The sequence below is a fragment of the Myotis brandtii genome, unplaced genomic scaffold, assembly GCF_000412655.1.
Source record: "Myotis brandtii unplaced genomic scaffold, ASM41265v1 scaffold187, whole genome shotgun sequence".
In the NCBI taxonomy this organism is placed as follows: domain Eukaryota; kingdom Metazoa; phylum Chordata; class Mammalia; order Chiroptera; family Vespertilionidae; genus Myotis; species Myotis brandtii.
The window spans coordinates 2,663,915-2,680,485 of record NW_005356944.1 but is presented as its reverse complement, the minus strand read 5'-3'; the positions used below and the strand labels follow the sequence as shown (position 1 = coordinate 2,680,485).

Genomic DNA, 16,571 nt, shown 5'->3' with positions numbered 1-16,571 from the left:
CACGGGCGAGCGGGCCTTGTTCTTCATCTTGGGCACCCGCTGCACCAGCTGCTGGGCCTCACGGTAGGCGTCACGCAGCTCCTTCTTCCACTGCACCAGCTCCGGGTCACTCTGCATATGCCCGGGGGGTCCGTCAGGTGAGGCCTGGGTGCCCCGAAGGCCACGCCATTCCCACACGCCTCTGCCTGCCGGGCCCCCACACCCCACTCACGTCGCACTGCAGGACGAACTGTTTACCCCCGCGGATCTTGAGGAGGAGGCACTTTCGCTCCTTGATCTGCGTTTCCTCCACCGACTGGATCTCTTCCATGGTCAGCAGGCTCTGCTGCAGGGCAGGGAGGGACGGACAGGGGCAGTGAGGGTACAGGCCAGGCCCAGCCAGCCCTGGCCCCAGCCCCCGGCCCCCATCCTTACCGGGGCCTCGCCCTCGCCCCGCCACTCGAGCCGGTTGGGGAACAGGTAGAAGTACCGCCGCTGCCACTGAGTCAGGAAGGGGTTGCCCATCTTGGACATGTAGCCGTGCATGATGCAGTCCTTGCCCAGGGCGTAGTCTGCCGGGAGAGAGTGAGAGAGGCCCCGCCCGGTTGGGAATCCTGGTTCGGCCGCTCTCTGGCAGTGACCTTGGCTGGGTTCCTGAAACCCACGCCTGTTTCTCATCTATACAGCGGGCAGTGGGTACCCTCGGCCGCCACCGGCCCTCACCTTCCTCGTGGCCCAGCTGCTTGTTTTTGGTTTTCTTGCGGGTCTCTAGCCGGTCTGTCTCGGCGTTGATGGTGTCAAAGACAGTCTCTGCCACCTCTTGCTGCCACCGCTCGGAGATGGTGAGGGGGAAGTTGCGGTAGAGTTCCTGGTCGCTGTCCAGTAACTGCGCCATGGGACGAGGCAGGGGCATCCATCACCATGGGCATGCCCCGCCCAAGGGACGAGGGCAGGGTGATCTGGTGCACCCCCAGGGACATTTGGGGGAAGGAGCCTGGGGCCCACAGCTGACAGGGCTGGCCAAAGGGTCTCCCAGGGCAGAGAAGGGATGCGGATGCCCGGGGCTGGGCTCAGGTGCAGGCCCAGTACCTTGATTCCTTTTGTGTCTTCCTCATCAAAGGAGCCAATGTCGAAGGCATCGGCAGCGTTCACCTCCCCTCGCGGGGGGATCAGCGGGGGAGGGTACTGTGGCAGAACGAGGGCTGGGCATCAGCACGGGGCAGGGACTGCAGAGCACCACCGGCCCCGGCCCCTGCCGTTACCTTCTGCAAGAAGACCATCTGCCAGTCCAGGGAGCGGAAGAAGGGACTCTCCTTCACCTCCTGGGCCCTGTGGGGAGACGCGGGTCATCCGGGCTCTATCCGGGTGCGGGGCAGGTGGCCCCAACTAACGCCTGGTTCAGCCACTTTCTGGCTCTGCGACCTTGGGCAAGTTCCTTAAACCTGAACCTATTTCCTCATCTCTAGTGGGGAGAACAGCAGTTCCCACGTCTCGTAGGGCTGTTGTAAGTTTTAATATTGTAAATCTTGCAACATCATGCCTGGCACTTAGTAAATGTTTAATAAACATAAAAAGCTGCTGTCATCATCATCATCTGATATCACCGTCTTTGTTACAAGGGCCCCTCCGGAAGCCGGTCACCAGCCAGCTCCAGCAGCTGCAACCCGGAGGATACTGGACTCAGAGCTGGCTGTGCCCCAACCTCCTGTGAGTTCCCCAAAGGAGGCTGGTTCCAGTGAGGGGACACGGCCCTTGTCCTCAGGGCGGAACAGGCAGAGGCCAGCAGCCCACAGCAGCGGCCTGGACACCGCAGCAAGCCGAGTGCTCAGGGCCTTGCTGGGAGGCAAGACCTGGGACAGAGGCCCTGGTCCCGGCACTCACCCTCGGCCCAGGCAGCCCAGTCTCCGGTGGACATCCCTCTGCAGTAGCCCCTCCAGCAAGGAACGGAGCTCGGGGGAGAAGGAGTCGGGCAGCTCCACAGCCTGCGGGAAGAGTGAGATGTCAGCAGCGGCCACAGAAGAGCCCCCGGCTCCCAGTAGAGCGAGAAACAGGCCCAGCTTCCTAACTCCCCCACCCCCAGCGGGCATGTTTGCTCTGACAATACAGGGAAGGAGCCTACAGGGCAGGAGGCCAGAGTGGGGATGAGTGGCCCAAGATCGTTGCTGGTGAGAACCAAGAGTCCATGACCCTGATACCCATGAGAGACTCCAACCCCACTGTGGCCCCATGGACTCCATACAGCATCCCTGGGCTGGAACCCCACACTCACCATTGTCAATGTCATGCGGTCGATCTCATGCTTGTCTTTGGTCTTGTGCTGCCGGAAGGGACTGTGCCTGGGCAGGAAAGGACAAAGGCCGAAGTCACAGATCAGGAATGGGGAAACTGAAGCAGGGAGCATCCATGGTCCTTAGCCAAAGCCAGGGATGATGCCATACCTAACACCCAGGTGGCTGTGGGCTCCTCCCCCAGCCTCCTACCTGGACCAGGGAAGGGCTGCTCTGTCCGGTCCCACCCCTCCATGTGGGATGCCCACTCACCCCCGCAGCAGCTTGAAGAGCATGCAGCCCAGGGAGAACCAGTCCGCACTGCTGTCGTAGGCCACTCCCTTCTGCAGCACCTCGGGGGCCATGTACCCGTGGGTGCCCCTGTGGAAGCAGAGACCGTGAGCGGGTTTGGCAGAGGGTTTGGGAAGGGCGGGTGCGGGCTGGGCACTCACACACTGGCGTGGGGCTTCTTCTTGGAGAAGTCGCAGGCCAGGCCCAGGTCTGAGATGCGCACGTGGCCATGCTCGTCCAGCAGGATGTTGGCCGGCTGTGGAGGAATCCCAGTAAGCTGCCTCCCCGCAGCTCAGGACAGGGCCCAGCCAGGCATGTGCCAGCTGGGTCGCTGCCTTCACTCTCAAGGGTGATGGGTGTCCAGGGACCAGGCCCTGGGCAGGGTCCTCCCCTTCCCTCCTCAATCACAATCTGAATTCAGAAAATGGCTTGTTGGGTGGGAGGGCGCCTCGGGGAGGAGCCGGTGGCCCTGTCCCAGGCACGCCACCCCCATGGCCTAGTGGGCCAGGCGCACCGAGAGGAGGAACAGGCCGGCGCTCACCTTCAGGTCCCTGTAGACGACGAAGCGGTTGTGCATGTGCTCCAGGCCCAGAATGATCTCGGCCGCATAGAAGCGCATGTCGGCCTCGGAGAAGACGCCGTGCTGGGACAGGTGGTAGTGCAGGTCCCCGCCTGAGGGAGGAAGCGCTCAGCTCCCTGTCCCGGTCCCCCAGCCCAGCTCCTGGTCCGCCTGGGGCCGGGCCACACACTCACCGTTCATGAGATCTAGGATGAAGCTGAGTTTGTCTGGCGTGTGGAATGCGTAGGACATGCAGACGATGAACGGGCAGTCCTGGGAGGGGACAGGACAGAAGTCAGCAGAAGCCGCCCAAAGGTCCCAGAGCCCAAGGCTGCTTGGTGGCCGGCCCACCTGGCCACCCGCTCACCCCGGTGCTGACGAGGGACAGCATGATGCGCTCGTTCAGGGCCAGGGTCTCCCCCTGCTTCATCTTGATGCGCTTCTTGTCCAGACACTTCATGGCGTACCTGCGGGGAGGGGGCCACTGAGTCAGCCCAGAGGCGCCGTCGTGCAGAGTCCAGGCTGCTCTGGGGCCCAGGGTCGGGGTTGGGGAGTCCTCGGAGCCCTTTTGGGGAATTCTGGGCACCACAATAAGCTTATGACACACAGAGACAGAGAGAGGGCAAGAGGAAGTGCTGGTGGGTTGGAGGCTCAGGGGGTAAGAATGTGGAGAGAGACAGTGGCATGGAGTGACTAGCCAGCCTGTGTCCCCTTGCAGAGACCTGCCCATTCAGGACCCTGTCACCTGGCTCCTGGGACACTGATGCCCCCACAGCTCTCCCATGGACACCCTCCCTTCCCTCGAGCGTGCTAACATCTTGCCCGTGTCGGCCTTCCGGCACCCATAGACCTCGCCGAAGCCTCCTCGACCAATGATGCGGTGCACGCTGAAGTCGTTCATGGTCAGCTGCAGGGGCGGCAACAACGGGGGTCACTGCAGGCTGCCTGGGCCCCTTGCCCACGGCCACCCTCACATGTTACCTGCCGGAGCCACCCCCAGGGGGAACCTGGCACTGAACCCACAGCCACCACACCAGAGGCTGGCAGACTCCCTGGCCTGCCTAGCCCTGGACAAGCCCTGGGGCCCAGCCCCCACACCCACCCAGCCCACTCACGTGGATGTTGAGCTCCACATTCTTCCACTGGCAGAACCGTGTGAATTTATCACTGTAAGAGAAGAACCGGGGCTCAGGAAACCTCAGGAAGTAAATGGGGTGATGCCAGGTGTGAGCCGCCCCACCCCCTGCCATTCCCTGGGTCCTGAGCCTCCGTGTCCTCTTCCGGAGCTGCCCGGGGACAGTGCCATCCCGAGCTGGGCCCCTGCCCGGAACACCGGCCTGAGCGGGGCCTGGCCACCTACACGCAGGTTCCTGCTGCGATCAGATAGGTTAGAAAGGAGGTCTCCCAGCCTTAGACTTCCTGCCGCCGTATCGCTGACAACGCTGCATGCCTCAGTGACACAGCACTCACTCCCTGCGAGGCCCCACTCCATGGCTACTCCTTCCATCAAGCTGACAGCTGCCTACAGTTCCCACCCGCCAGGTGGGCTCTGGCCATGAGGGCGGGGGCTGGGGCAGTGTGTCCTCTCGTGTCTACCCGAACCATCCCCCATGCTTCTCAGTCCAGGGAGGCCCAGCAGGGTGCCAAACAGTCCGTGGGAGGGAAGGGCTCACAGGTGGTCCCATGTCCCTGGAGAATCACCTGGGACAGGCTTGGGCTGAGAGGATGGCAGAGTGTGGGGCAGGCACTGACCTGGCCTGCCTAACCTCTGAGGACTCTCTTCACTGGGGTGTAGACGGGCCCAGGCACCCCCCTGCCCAGGGCCTAAAGCAGGCTGGCTTCTCTCCACGCCATCCACACCCTTCGCAGGACAGCCTCTTCCTCCCTCTCCTCTCCTCTCCTCTCTGCATGCACCCACTCTCACCTCTCGATGAATTTCTGGAACACATCCCCTCGGAGGTTCTGACAAATCTCTTCGATGTACGGCTAAGGGAGGAAGGCAGAGGTTGGCGACTGGGCCCGAGTGGGAGCTGACCAGGCTCCTTGACCTGGCCGAGGGGACTCTGGCCTGGCCGGGAGGCAGGGGGGATAGATAGGTCAGCACACACCTGGAAGAGATCTGGAGGCACCTGCCTCTTCACCAGGTGGCCCTGGACATGCTCGGTGGCACTTTTCGAGAAGGGCTGGGGAAGACAGAGATGGCTGTGAACTCTCCGCAGGGCCCTTCCATCCCTTCCCAATGCCCAGGTCGCTCCGGGCACTCACGTGCGAGCAGGCCAGCAGCTCCTTCATGATGTAGGTGTCGAAGATCTCCCGGCTGCAGGCCAGGCGCTCCTCCTCCGTCTCCAGCTTCTCGTATCTCTTGATCTAGAGGACGAGACCCCCCAGGGTAACCTGTGGCTCAGGGGAGCCTAGAGGCGCCAAGCATCTTGTCAATTCAGCAAAAGCAGCCCAGCCTCGTCCCCTCCTCCAGGCAGTGCAGGGGCCGGCTCACCTCCTCGTAGAACTCCACCAAGGGCTTGGCCTCCTCCAGGTGTTTCAGGCAGAAGTCTCGAAAGAGCAGGTACCCTGAAAGCAAGCGTCAGGTCGCACTGAGCCACACCATCTCAGAGGCCTTCCCACCATGGAGGGTGGTGAGGGCTTGGGGCTCCCTGGGCAGAACCGGGCAAGGAGGTGGCAGAGGTGGTCTCTGCCAGGCAGTGGGTGGGCAAGATGGCCACAAAGGCTGCTGTCAATGGAAGATTCTTGGATTCGGGGTCAGGGCACCTGCATTTCTACCCTCTCAGGATCTCCTCCTCGGATGGTGGCTGGAAAGTGACCGGCACGTTGGTGAGTCACAGGCCAGGGGCTGGCTCTGGCACGTGGGCCCCTGCCCTCTCACTGCAGTCTAGGGACTTGCACCTCCTCCCACAGTGTGACACCGGCCCCGGGCAGCTGTGCGGGTGCAGTGAGGTTCACCTGGGCCAGGCCAGGGCCGCGGCACGGGGGAGGAAGCAGCCTCCGAGGGGCCACCTGCTCTCCCTGGACCTCATAACCCTCCATCATCTGCTGATTTACTCTCACAGCAGCCCTGACACAGCACACGGGAGGGGAAGTCCCACTGGGGAAGCTAAGGCTCAGGGAGGCCTGCCAGGCAGGTGTTATGTGGCAGGTCCTGTGAAGGAAGGTTGGGGAGCGGGGCCTTGAAGGGCATGGGCTACTGGGGGGGAAGAGGTGAGATGGGCTGCGGCCAGGTCTCACCCTCCCAGGGAGTAGGGGCCTGAGGCCTGGCCTCAGACCACCTTGGAGGGCAAAGGAGAAGTATGCCCTGCACCCTCCAGCCCAGCCTGGGTGAGCATCTTGCACTTGGGAGTGTTCTATGCCTCTTTGGGGGGACTGTCCCCACTGCCTCGCGCCTCTTCTGGAGCGTGCAGACTCACTTCTGGCAGGGAGGCCTGGCCCATCAGTATCGTGCCTTTGAATAACTCGTGGGGCTTTCACTGGCACTATCACTTCCGGGCCTCCCACAGGTGGGGCTCCTGCGTTGTAGGTCCCAGGTGAGGATGCCAGCAGGCTCAGAGAGGTAAAGCAATGTGCCCAAGGTCACACAGCACAGGCAAGGGTACCAAGCTGTGTGCTTCCTTAGGAGCTGGCTCCCAAGCCTGACCTCAAAGCCTCATCCCACCAGGCCAGGCTACTGCCGTTTCAGATCCTGTTCTCTGAAGCCCCATCCGAGCTGTGTGCCTGGAGCCTGCTTCCCTGAGACCTGCCCCGACCTGCCCTAAGGCCAGGTCCCCACTCTGAGACCACAGGCACTGGAAGAGGAGGAACGGAGGACCAGGCCCGAGCGGGTTGCTCACAAAGAGGGCCCATGGGGGCGGGGTGGGCCGACCACAGCGAGGCAGGCGCCACAGGAAGAGCCCCGCCCCTTCCTGTCAGTTCTACCAACGGCCCTGAGCAGCTGTGCCTGCGCCAAGGGGAAGCTGCGACTCTCAAAAACAAAAACCCCAAAGGAGGAACTTCCCCGGTGGCCCTGGACGACTGCGGGGCCCCCACCCCTTCACAGGGCTCCCTGGGCCGACAGCCAGGGACTGGAGGCACAGCGGGTCACAGCTCTGCTGTCACCCAGGGGCTCCCTGGCTGCCCGGCCCCAGTGGATGGGAGGCAAAAGCCCGGGGAGCCAGCCTCGGGGTCTTCCTGTTTCCACACCCCAGTCCCTGGGGCTGGCGGAGCCTCCACTGTACTCACCCAGTTTCTGGGAGAAGATCTTCTCGAAGGTCACCTCACCCCGGTCCTCCAGGTACTTCTGCATGACGCTGCGGATGCTGAAAGACAGAGGGGCCGTGTGACCTGGGGCCCCTGTGACGCCTGTCAGCAGAGGGCACTGCTGGTGGGTGTCACTGCTCCCTCGAGGAAGGTCACACCAGAGGGACCCGAGGACGCCTGGGCCTGCCCCCTAAGGCTCTGTCCCCCAAAGCCAGGTGGCCAGATGGTGGCTGCTGAGAAGTCTGGTCCCAGCACGGCCTTGTGCTGGCTTTGGGGTCTTGGCCAACCAGCAGCAGGTGATGGATCACCAGAACGTGGCCTGTCCTCACAACGGAACGCGTACGGCTCAGCCAGATGGACCGTAGTGACACCCACACACGTTACAATGTGATGGGCCTTGAAAGCATTCTGCGAAGTGAAGAAAGAGAATCACAAAAGACCACGACCCCATTTACATGAAATGTCAAGAACAGACAAATCCACGGAGACAGAAAGCAGATTAGTGGTTGCCAAGGGCTGGGGAAGGAAAGGGGGGGTGACTGCTAAGGGTATGGGGTCTCTTTTGGGGGTGACGGAAATGTTCTGGAAGTAGGTAGTGGTGAGGGTTGCACAACATAGAGAATGTACTAAAACCTACTCAACTGTACTCTTTAAAATGATAACTAAAAAATATTTTTATTGATTTTTAGAGAGAGGAAGGGAGAAGGAGAGAAACATAGACTCGAGAGGGAAGCATCGATCAGCTGCCTCTTGCACCCCGCCACCAGGGATTGAGCATGCAACCCGGGCATGTGCCCTGACTCGAATCGAACCAGCAACCTTTAGGTGCACAGGATGATGGCCAACCAACTGGCCAGGGCTAAAATGAGAAATTTATGTTATTTGAATTATATTTCAATTTTTAAAAATGGTTAAAAAAAGAAAAAGCCAAGCCTCAGTTCCCATGTCCCTAATACCTGTCCCTGGGTTGCAGCAGGGGAGGGGCGGCCACTCTGACACAGAAGCCAACCCCACGCTCTACCCCTGTTCATCTCACCCCCCCGACATCACGCACCGTCTGGGAGAGCGACACTGCACTTCAAGCCTCAGACACACCGTCTGTCCCCTCCGCCCCCCTGGGCCACCTGCAGTCCATCCCTGCAGCCTGCCTGTCACGACGGCCGCTGTGGTCATGTCGGGCCCTCACTAGCCCAGGATCCCGAACTGAGGGCCGTGCTGGCAGTCGCACCGAAGGCCATGCAAGGCGCACGTGACCCTTAGGATATGTGGGGCCAACAGCAGGCCACTAATAGAGAGACTGCAGCTGGTAAGAACTTGGGCTGCAAAGTCCAGGCTGTGCCCTCACCTCTGTGTCCTTCTTGGAGCTCAGCATGGGGCCCTGGTTACGGGGGCCTGCTGTACATCACCTACTGGAAGGCGAGGTGCCATGCACCCCTCCCAGGACACAAGCCTGGTTCTGTGACATTAGACAGAGTGTGACACAGCCTGAGTGGGGCCCAGCCGGTTCAAGGAGACTCGGAAAGGGAAGGGTGCTCTAGGCCTTCGGGACAGGCTGTGTGGAGAAGGCGGAACTTCAGTGGGTTCCTCAAGCGCAAACAGGATGTCAACAGGTGGTGAAGCCCAGGGCAGGTGGGTGGCCCAGGGGAAGGCCAGGCCGGGGATGAGCAGGAAGGACACTGAAAAAGCTCGGTCAAGGGCAGGGGGTGAGCAGACAGACTCCACTGGGGGCACCCACTGGAGGAAGCCCAGGTATCTGATGACGGGGCCAGGAAGGAGGGAAAGAAACAGGGTGGGGAGAAGGCTCAGGCCGTCGGACGGATGGAAGAAGGGTTGGCAAGGCCAGTGCACCGGCGGACCCTGCTCAGCCTCTGGGCCTGGGCTTGAAGGAAGGGGACTCCTGCCCTTTTCCACTCAGCGTTTTCCTTCTGAGATGGTCTCAGGGGAAGCCCAGGCCCCCGCCTTCCTAGGCCTTTGCTCACGTTCAATCCATGGAAAAGTCATGCAAGAGAACATGGGAACACGCGGAGCTGATGGGAGCACACAGCTTGGAACCTCCTGTCCAGACACTGGGACAGCCGGGGGGGATGGGGGGGGAGATGCTGGGGCCGAGTTCAGTGCGAAGGGCCCAGGCGAGGCAGCGAAGGCTGGGCAGGGTGGCGAGACCAGGCAGCCAGGAGTTAGGGGCAGGAGCCCAGGAACTCCGCAATGGCCAAGTGCCTGGTTTCTCCCGTGAGAGGGACCAGGAAGGCGGGGCCCTCATTCTCAGCCCCGGGCTCTTCACGTCTGCACCCCATTCCTGTGGCAGGGGAAGCGAGAAAGCAATCGAGGGAAAACAAATGGAAAACATGTCCATCCTCCTTAGAGGTGGACACTGACATGGTGGTCAGGTGTGCTCAGGTGAGCGTCCAGACAGGTGATGCGGACGACACACAGGATGACCCCAGCCTGTCTGGATGACCCCAACATGGCTCCTGCAGTCGTCACTGGGAAGCCCCCGAACCCCAAGCTCCCTTTATGAGAACCAGCAAGACTGGCGCTGGTTCAGTGACGGAGACGGACGACATGGGAGTGCTCACGGGGAGCCGTCCTGCCACGTGACCCGACGGCCCTGCAGGGCAGCTGAGAGCCGGACACCGAGGTCCCCCCGGAATCACACCGTCAGAGCGCCTGCCCACCAGAGAGGACCGGCCGCGGCAGCAGGGCCTTCCCCACCTCGCGCTCTGTCACCTCAGCCCGGGGACAGCAAAGTGCCCCGGCTCCGAGCTGCCTCGGCGGCCAGACCCCTCCCTCCCCCCAGAAGCCTGCACGGGAGGCCGCAGCATTCTTCCCGGCCCACAGCACTTCACTTTCTTCCTTAAAAAGAAAAAAATGTTTTCTCAATAAAACAAACACGGCCCCCAACCAAACACAAGGTCAGGCTCGGGCAGAGCCCTCGAAGGGAAGGCCCCCACAGCGACAGCGTTAGGGTTTCCTGTCCATTCCCACGGGGCCGGCTGAAGGGGCTGGCAGGTTACAAAAACGTGTCACGGGGGACACTCCCGCCAGGGTGGCAAGTCCAGGCTGGCACGGGAGGGGGTGATGGCCTCCTGGGCTGGGCCACCTTTGTGTCCAACCCCCGCTCCCCGATCCAGGAGGAGTCTGAGTGGCCGGGAGCCCAGGGCAGCATTCCTGCCCCTGCCCCAGTCGACAACCCCCATATCCAGGAGCTCGTGGCTCCCACATCAACCCTGGGCTGTCAAGAGAGCCAAGTGCCTGCATCTTTCCTGCCAGAGTTTGCCTGAGGCTCCCAATCAGGTCTGGGTTCCCAATGGCTCTCCCGCCGCCCGCCCCGGAGGCCCGGCCAAGTCACCCACTTCAGATGTCCAGTTTCCTCATTTGTAAAATGAGGATGTCAACAAAATGCTGAACTGTCACCACAGCACTGGCCATTTAAAAAGCCCGAGAGGCCCCGGCGGTGTGGCGCAGCTCACTGGGCGTCGTCCCCTGCACTGAAAGGTTACTGGTTCAGTTCCCAGTCAGGGGACATGCCTGGGTTACAGGCTCGATCTCCAGTAAGGGGGGAGGGGGGGCCGGCAGGAGGCAGCCGATCGTGTCCCTCTCTCTCAAAAGTAATCAAAATACAAATAAATGAATAAATGAATAAATAATAAATGGATCCTACAGCCTGCACCTCCTTCTACTGTGACCATAAGCTGCAGTCTGGTTCAGGTCTCTGTCCCACACCTGCCATGGTCTCGGAGACTGAGGCCTGTGGCCAGGCGGCCGCCTAACAGGTGAGCCCTGACCAGGAGCCGTCTGAGCAGGAGCGTAGCTGCCACGCCGCTCTGCTCACAGATCAGCCTCACTCACTCGTGCTGTTCAGCCTGGGGCCTCGGGCAGAGCCCAACACCTGCCCTGCCAAAGTATTGGGGGGCCCTCAGCAAGAGGCCCACATCACCCCGGCAGGGAGCTGCCGGCCTGGTTGCATGGCACTGCCACCTGCAGCCAGGGCTGCTCACACCGGCTCCAGCTGCTCCAAGGAGCAGGTCCAGTCTGACTGGCATGAGGGGGCGGGAGGGGGGGAGCACTTCCTCCCTCTCGGCCCAGAGTCAGGGTTGGGGTGACAGAACAGCAGGCAGGGAGGGGGTGAGAGCTTCCGGAACCTTCTGGCACCACGTGGTTCACAGGAAAAGCCGAGGCCCTCACTCTGTGGCGCAGTGGCCGGGCCCCTCATCAGTGACTCCTACCCAGGGCCACAGACGGGAGCTTCTGTGGACTGGGAGGGGTGCAGGGGTCAGGGGCAAACACCCCTTCTGATGGTGAGGAGATCAAGGCTGAAAGAAGCTGAGCAGAGTCCCACGCACGTTAGTGGCAAGAGAACATCCAACCCTCCCCGAGAAAGGGCCTCCCACCAGCGGGAGCCCCCCTTAACCTCTGTGGAAGAGCGGGGTGCGGGGTCTCGGGGTCCCTGGCTCGTGGCCTGGCTGCCTTCCCCTCCACTCCCTGCCAGTGGCTGCGGACAGCAGGCGGCATCTCCCCTGGGAACCCATCAGGCTGGAGGCAGCTCTGGCTGGCACCCGGCAGGCCAGGGACCATAGTTCCTGTGCCTGTGTGACAGGGGTGACCGAGCCTTGAAATCCCAGGACAATGCAAGCTGGCACGGGCGCCGGGGACTGGCAGGTCCAGTGCAGCCACGCCGGAACTGCCATGCTCTGGGAGGTGACAGTTAACAAGCCAGCAGAGCGGAGGCTAAGGCACTCCTCTGTGGCATTTCCAGGAAACCTGGCACCGCGGTGGCAGTGGTGGGAGGAAGTCCCCTGGGGCTTCTTATTAATATTTCTCAATGACTCTCCCTCGGGCTGACACTGTCCTCGGAGCTCGAGGACGGGGCACGTATGACATGGGAAAGACTCACTGAATCGGCCAGCTGCGCAGCAAGCCCTGGCGGTGGGAGGGAAAATGATGCCCACCGGGCACCACACACACAAGCCCCCTGCAAATGTCCACAGCAACCCAGGCTCCCAAGGGCACGGTGGCCACAAAGTGGCTCCCTGTGGGATGTGCAGGAAGAGGCACTCTGGCGGCCTTGTCACGTCACGGCTTCTACACGAATATGACCCGAGCACCACACCCTGCAATTCACTGCCATCGAGTTAGCATGCAGCAGGAACAAACTTCCAGGGCGCTGTGCCCTGAGGTTCCCAGGAGAGGCTGACCCCTCCCCGAACCCAGGATGGCTCCCCCGAGAATAAAGCTGCTCACACGTTAACACCAGAGCGCCCCCCCCCAAACCCTGCTCTTCCGCCTGTCTTAGAAAAAGCTGCTGCTCAACACCTCAGTGTTAGTATCTCCTGTTCGAAACGGCGCAGCAATAACGCGAGTGACTCCATCTTCTGTAATGAGTGAGCGGAGGACTCGGTCCCTCGGGGCCACAGGAGAGTGGGGAGTGGCCACAGGAAGGAAGGGCAGGTGTGATGGAGGCTGTGCATTCCCCAAAGACTGTTGGGTTCGTGGCTTCTGTTTGGTCCAAGGCAGGAGCATCATGTCCAGGAAGCATCATGTCCTGCAAGCACTTGGCCCATCTGCAAAGCTGACCTGGGCGCCTGCCGGGGGTGGAGGGACGCTGGCTGCAGGGTGTGCCTACATCCGACATCACTGGGAACTTACTATTAGGAACTGATCCTGCATTAATCGGATACATTATTCCCGGGATGACAGAGCCCAGAATCCCCTGCACGGATTCCAGCCTGTGGCTCATGTTCCCTCAAATTCCTCGGTAAACAGGCAGGCGAGCAACTTCATGGCAAACATGTGAAACCCAGTGATTGGGAAAGGAGAACAGATGGGAAAAGACAGGCCAGAGACCGATTCCTGGGGAACAAGGGGCTGCAGAGGCCCAGAGGGAGTGACTGCTACTGGAATGGAAAGTTCTGGATAAGGAATAAAGGCTGGTGGTGAAGAAGGGGAGGGATTAGGAGGGGAGAAAACCTTCCCCTGCACCCCATCCCCCACAAATCAAGGGCAGGAAGTTCTGGAGGCTAAGAGTGGTGGGTCCGGGAGACAGGGAAACCAGGAGAGGGACAGGAAGAAGGAAATCCACGGTGGGGGAGGGACCAGGAAGGAGCCGAGAAAATGGGAGGCTGCAAGAGGCACCCGGCTCTGACAATCCACTGCTGGGGCTGCTGCTGTCACTAGGGAGGGCAGGGGTCCCTCCGGGGACGGCCCAAGACGGGCTCCTCAGCAGGAGCCCAGAGATTAATTACACAAGGCCTCCATGGTCATATTAAGCAAATGACAGTAATTACAGAGTTGCTGCTGCTGCTGCTGCTGGAAAGGGAGACAGCAGCTCCTTCGGGGAGAGGAACAGACCACGGACCCTGGAAGGTCATTGTTCATCGTTTTACCGAGGCAAAAACTGAGGCAGGCTCGGCCAGGATAAGGGATGTGACCTGGTCCTGCAGCAGGATTAGAAGCCAAGTCTCCTGTCTTCCAGCCACACAAGGCTACTTCCTTCAGTGAGAAAGAGGAGAAATGGGTCTGTTTTCTTGGATTCTACAGGGTGACAGAGGGGAGGCCCCTGTGCCAACTCAAAGTGGCCGTGTGCCGTAGCTCCAGTTCCCCAACCCTGAGAAGCCAGAGCTGTGACGACAGACCCTCTGCCCAGCCAAGCCACAACCTGGGCACCAGCTGCAGGGAGCCCACCCGAGGTGGGAGCAACTCCAAATGGCACCTTGTCATGGGAAAACCACAGCCTTTCTTCTGGACCCTGACCTGTGTGTGGGGGACGACGTGACCCCAGACATGGCACTGCCTCCTCCTGGCACTAGCTTTGCCAGGGCAGCCGATGGGGAGTGGGCTGGGCCTAGCGAACCAGGACAGCTGACGGTGCTGGGGGCTGCCCTGCTGCTCCCAGGCCACCCCCCCAGCCCCACGGCTCCCTGGAGAAGGGGTGCTGGCTGGCACATTCCACAAAGCGTGGACGGGTGAGAGCAGAGCTGTAGAGGGGTGTGCGGAGGAACCACAGCAGGGAGAGCACGTGGGAGCCCAGGGGCCTGAGTTCAGGTTCCAGCTCCCCCCGTAACCAAGTCTCCTCCTCCCTGTGCGCCTTAGTTGCTCCAACTATTAAATGGGAGAATCTCAGAACACCACCTGCTGTGCCTGCTCCCACAGTGATGAACAGGATAAAATGGAGTACGAAGCACTGTGCAAACTGGGAAATGCCAGGCAGAGAGACAGTCCTAATGACCTTCCAGGGCAGGAGGCATCTGGCCCACTGGGTGCGGGAAGCATCAAGCAAAGGCTGGCGTGTGCTCTAATGCAGGAGGCCTGGACTCCTAGGAGCAGCTCCGGCCCTGCCCTGGCCTCGGCTCACCAGTGGCACCTGCTTAGAGCCTCTAGTCCGTCTCACAGATGCGGGCAACCTGCATGGCAGTGTGCTGCCAGATGGTGACCCTAGACAAGAACCAGGACACCTGGCTCTCGGTCTCCTGCTGTTTGCCTACAACGCACAGCCATCCTGGTTTTGGACATGGCACGGTGCTCACAGTTCTTGTGCAGCTACTACACGCAAGGCGTGGCCTTGTCAACTTCACAGGTTGGTTTTTGGATCAATTGAGATGACAGATGTCAAAACAAATCATAAATTATTATAATTTCCACCATTATCCCTATCACCACCACAGATGGTAAAGGGGCCGGGGAAAGAGGAACATCTCGTTTCTCTGGGTGCTAACACCTGCAGAGCCAACCCAAGGTGGGGCCCCATCAGGAGCAATGCATTCTGGGGAGAGATTACCCAAAGGCAGAGAATTCCAGAAAAGGCCCCGCCTCGCCATTTGCAGAACTCCAACCTGCGGGAGGGTCTTGGGGCCTTGGCCACCCAGGCGAGCCGTTGCAAGCCCCAGAGGCTGACTCCCCCATTTCCTCCCTCATGGCTTTGTCATTTCTGAACTCCTTTTTGTTCTAACTGTCACTGCTCCCCGGACAGCCCCCAGCTGACAGTCAGTCTGGTTCCTGTTTTGAGAAATCTGATTGCAAATGTCTAGAAAAAAAGGGGCCTAACGGCCTTTTCAAACTGCAGACCGATTTTCCTCTCCCAGGCCTGGTGTTCAGTCAATCCGAAACCCAGTGAGCAGGGCCCTGAGGGAGACGCCGGAGACTGCAGCATGGCAGCCCTTGCAGCTTTCGGCCCCGCTTCAAAGACTCGGGACACTGCAGTCACAGCCTCACCTCACACCATCCACATTTCACAGATGAGAAAACCGAGGCCCAGAAACCAGAAGGGACTTGCCCAAAGTCACATGACAACACCACGACAGCCAGGACAGGCCCAGGCTCCTGGGCTGGCAGTCCCCAACATGCCACCTCTCTCAGGCAGGTATGGAGGAATTGCTGGGACTGGCCCTGCCAGGTAATTCGAGGAACGGTTGTGGGCACCCGGCTCTCACAGACTCAGAACGGCCAGGTCCTGGCTCAGGCCGGAGCGGTGGCAGAAATGTGGAACTAGAAGCCGGAAGCCCTGATCTGGAGGCGAGGCACCACCCCGATTACCTGCGACACTGGGCAGGCACTCAGCTTCCACCACCTGTTCCACGGGGCCCAAACCACACCCGTTCTACCTGCCCATGGGTGGCCACCAGGCTCAAACAATGAAAAAAGACTCCAGAAACCATAAAAAGCCCCAGCTGTCGCCCGTATCCTGTATGCTCCTGCACTTACATCCTGCACGCACAGTTTAAACTTTGATACCAGGTGCAATGGCATCAGCCGTCTCACAGAGAGGTGGCAGCCGTGGTCCAGCTGCTGCAGGGGTGCTGGGATGTCCCCCAGCAAACAGCACTGCAGGCCCATATGCGGGGCCCACCCGAGGAGGAATGTAGGGGGAAGGGGCTGGCGGTGTCCGCTCCACCGGGATGGGGCACACACCACACCCTGCTCCCCACCACCCCGACCCCGAAGCGCTCTCCAACCCCATGCCAAGCCAGTGACCCCTCAGCCGGTGGGGGAGACTTTTGCCTCCCCCAAACCTCACACAAGTGTTGACCAGAAGGGGCTGAGCGGAGGCGGAGAAACCCCCGGGGGAGCTGGGCTGCAGGGGCAGCAAGGGGATGGGTCAGAGTCAGGCCAGGTGGACGGTGGGAGGCAGAGGAGGGGCCGGGAAGGGACCCAGCGCCGCCCGGAGGAGGATGGAGGGGCTCGGGCTCCAGGGGGAGAAGACAGAGCCGAGGGCCGGGCAGAGGCCGCGCGGGGCA

The 16,571-nt window shown here is 61.0% G+C and overlaps 1 protein-coding gene across 1 annotated transcript in view; it reads right to left on the bottom strand.

The window, feature by feature from the left end:
- Positions 1–7,423, bottom strand: part of ADRBK1 (adrenergic, beta, receptor kinase 1) — an 11,707-nt gene extending 4,284 nt beyond the window's left edge. Inside the window, exons 1-20 of the mRNA XM_014538223.1 lie at positions 7,324–7,423; positions 5,591–5,664; positions 5,362–5,463; positions 5,205–5,279; positions 5,021–5,082; positions 4,212–4,263; positions 3,912–4,003; positions 3,464–3,563; positions 3,291–3,369; positions 3,079–3,209; positions 2,699–2,793; positions 2,520–2,627; positions 2,249–2,315; positions 1,861–1,961; positions 1,242–1,308; positions 1,069–1,164; positions 703–865; positions 415–551; positions 212–325; positions 4–111 (exon numbers count right to left, since the gene is read on the bottom strand). Of these exons, the coding sequence (XP_014393709.1) occupies positions 4–111; positions 212–325; positions 415–551; positions 703–865; positions 1,069–1,164; positions 1,242–1,308; positions 1,861–1,961; positions 2,249–2,315; positions 2,520–2,627; positions 2,699–2,793; positions 3,079–3,209; positions 3,291–3,369; positions 3,464–3,563; positions 3,912–4,003; positions 4,212–4,263; positions 5,021–5,082; positions 5,205–5,279; positions 5,362–5,463; positions 5,591–5,664; positions 7,324–7,387 (1,887 nt within the window). The 5' untranslated portion in view covers positions 7,388–7,423. The remainder of the gene's footprint in view (positions 1–3; positions 112–211; positions 326–414; positions 552–702; positions 866–1,068; positions 1,165–1,241; positions 1,309–1,860; positions 1,962–2,248; positions 2,316–2,519; positions 2,628–2,698; positions 2,794–3,078; positions 3,210–3,290; positions 3,370–3,463; positions 3,564–3,911; positions 4,004–4,211; positions 4,264–5,020; positions 5,083–5,204; positions 5,280–5,361; positions 5,464–5,590; positions 5,665–7,323) is intronic.
- Between the last annotated feature and the right edge of the window lie 9,148 nt (positions 7,424–16,571).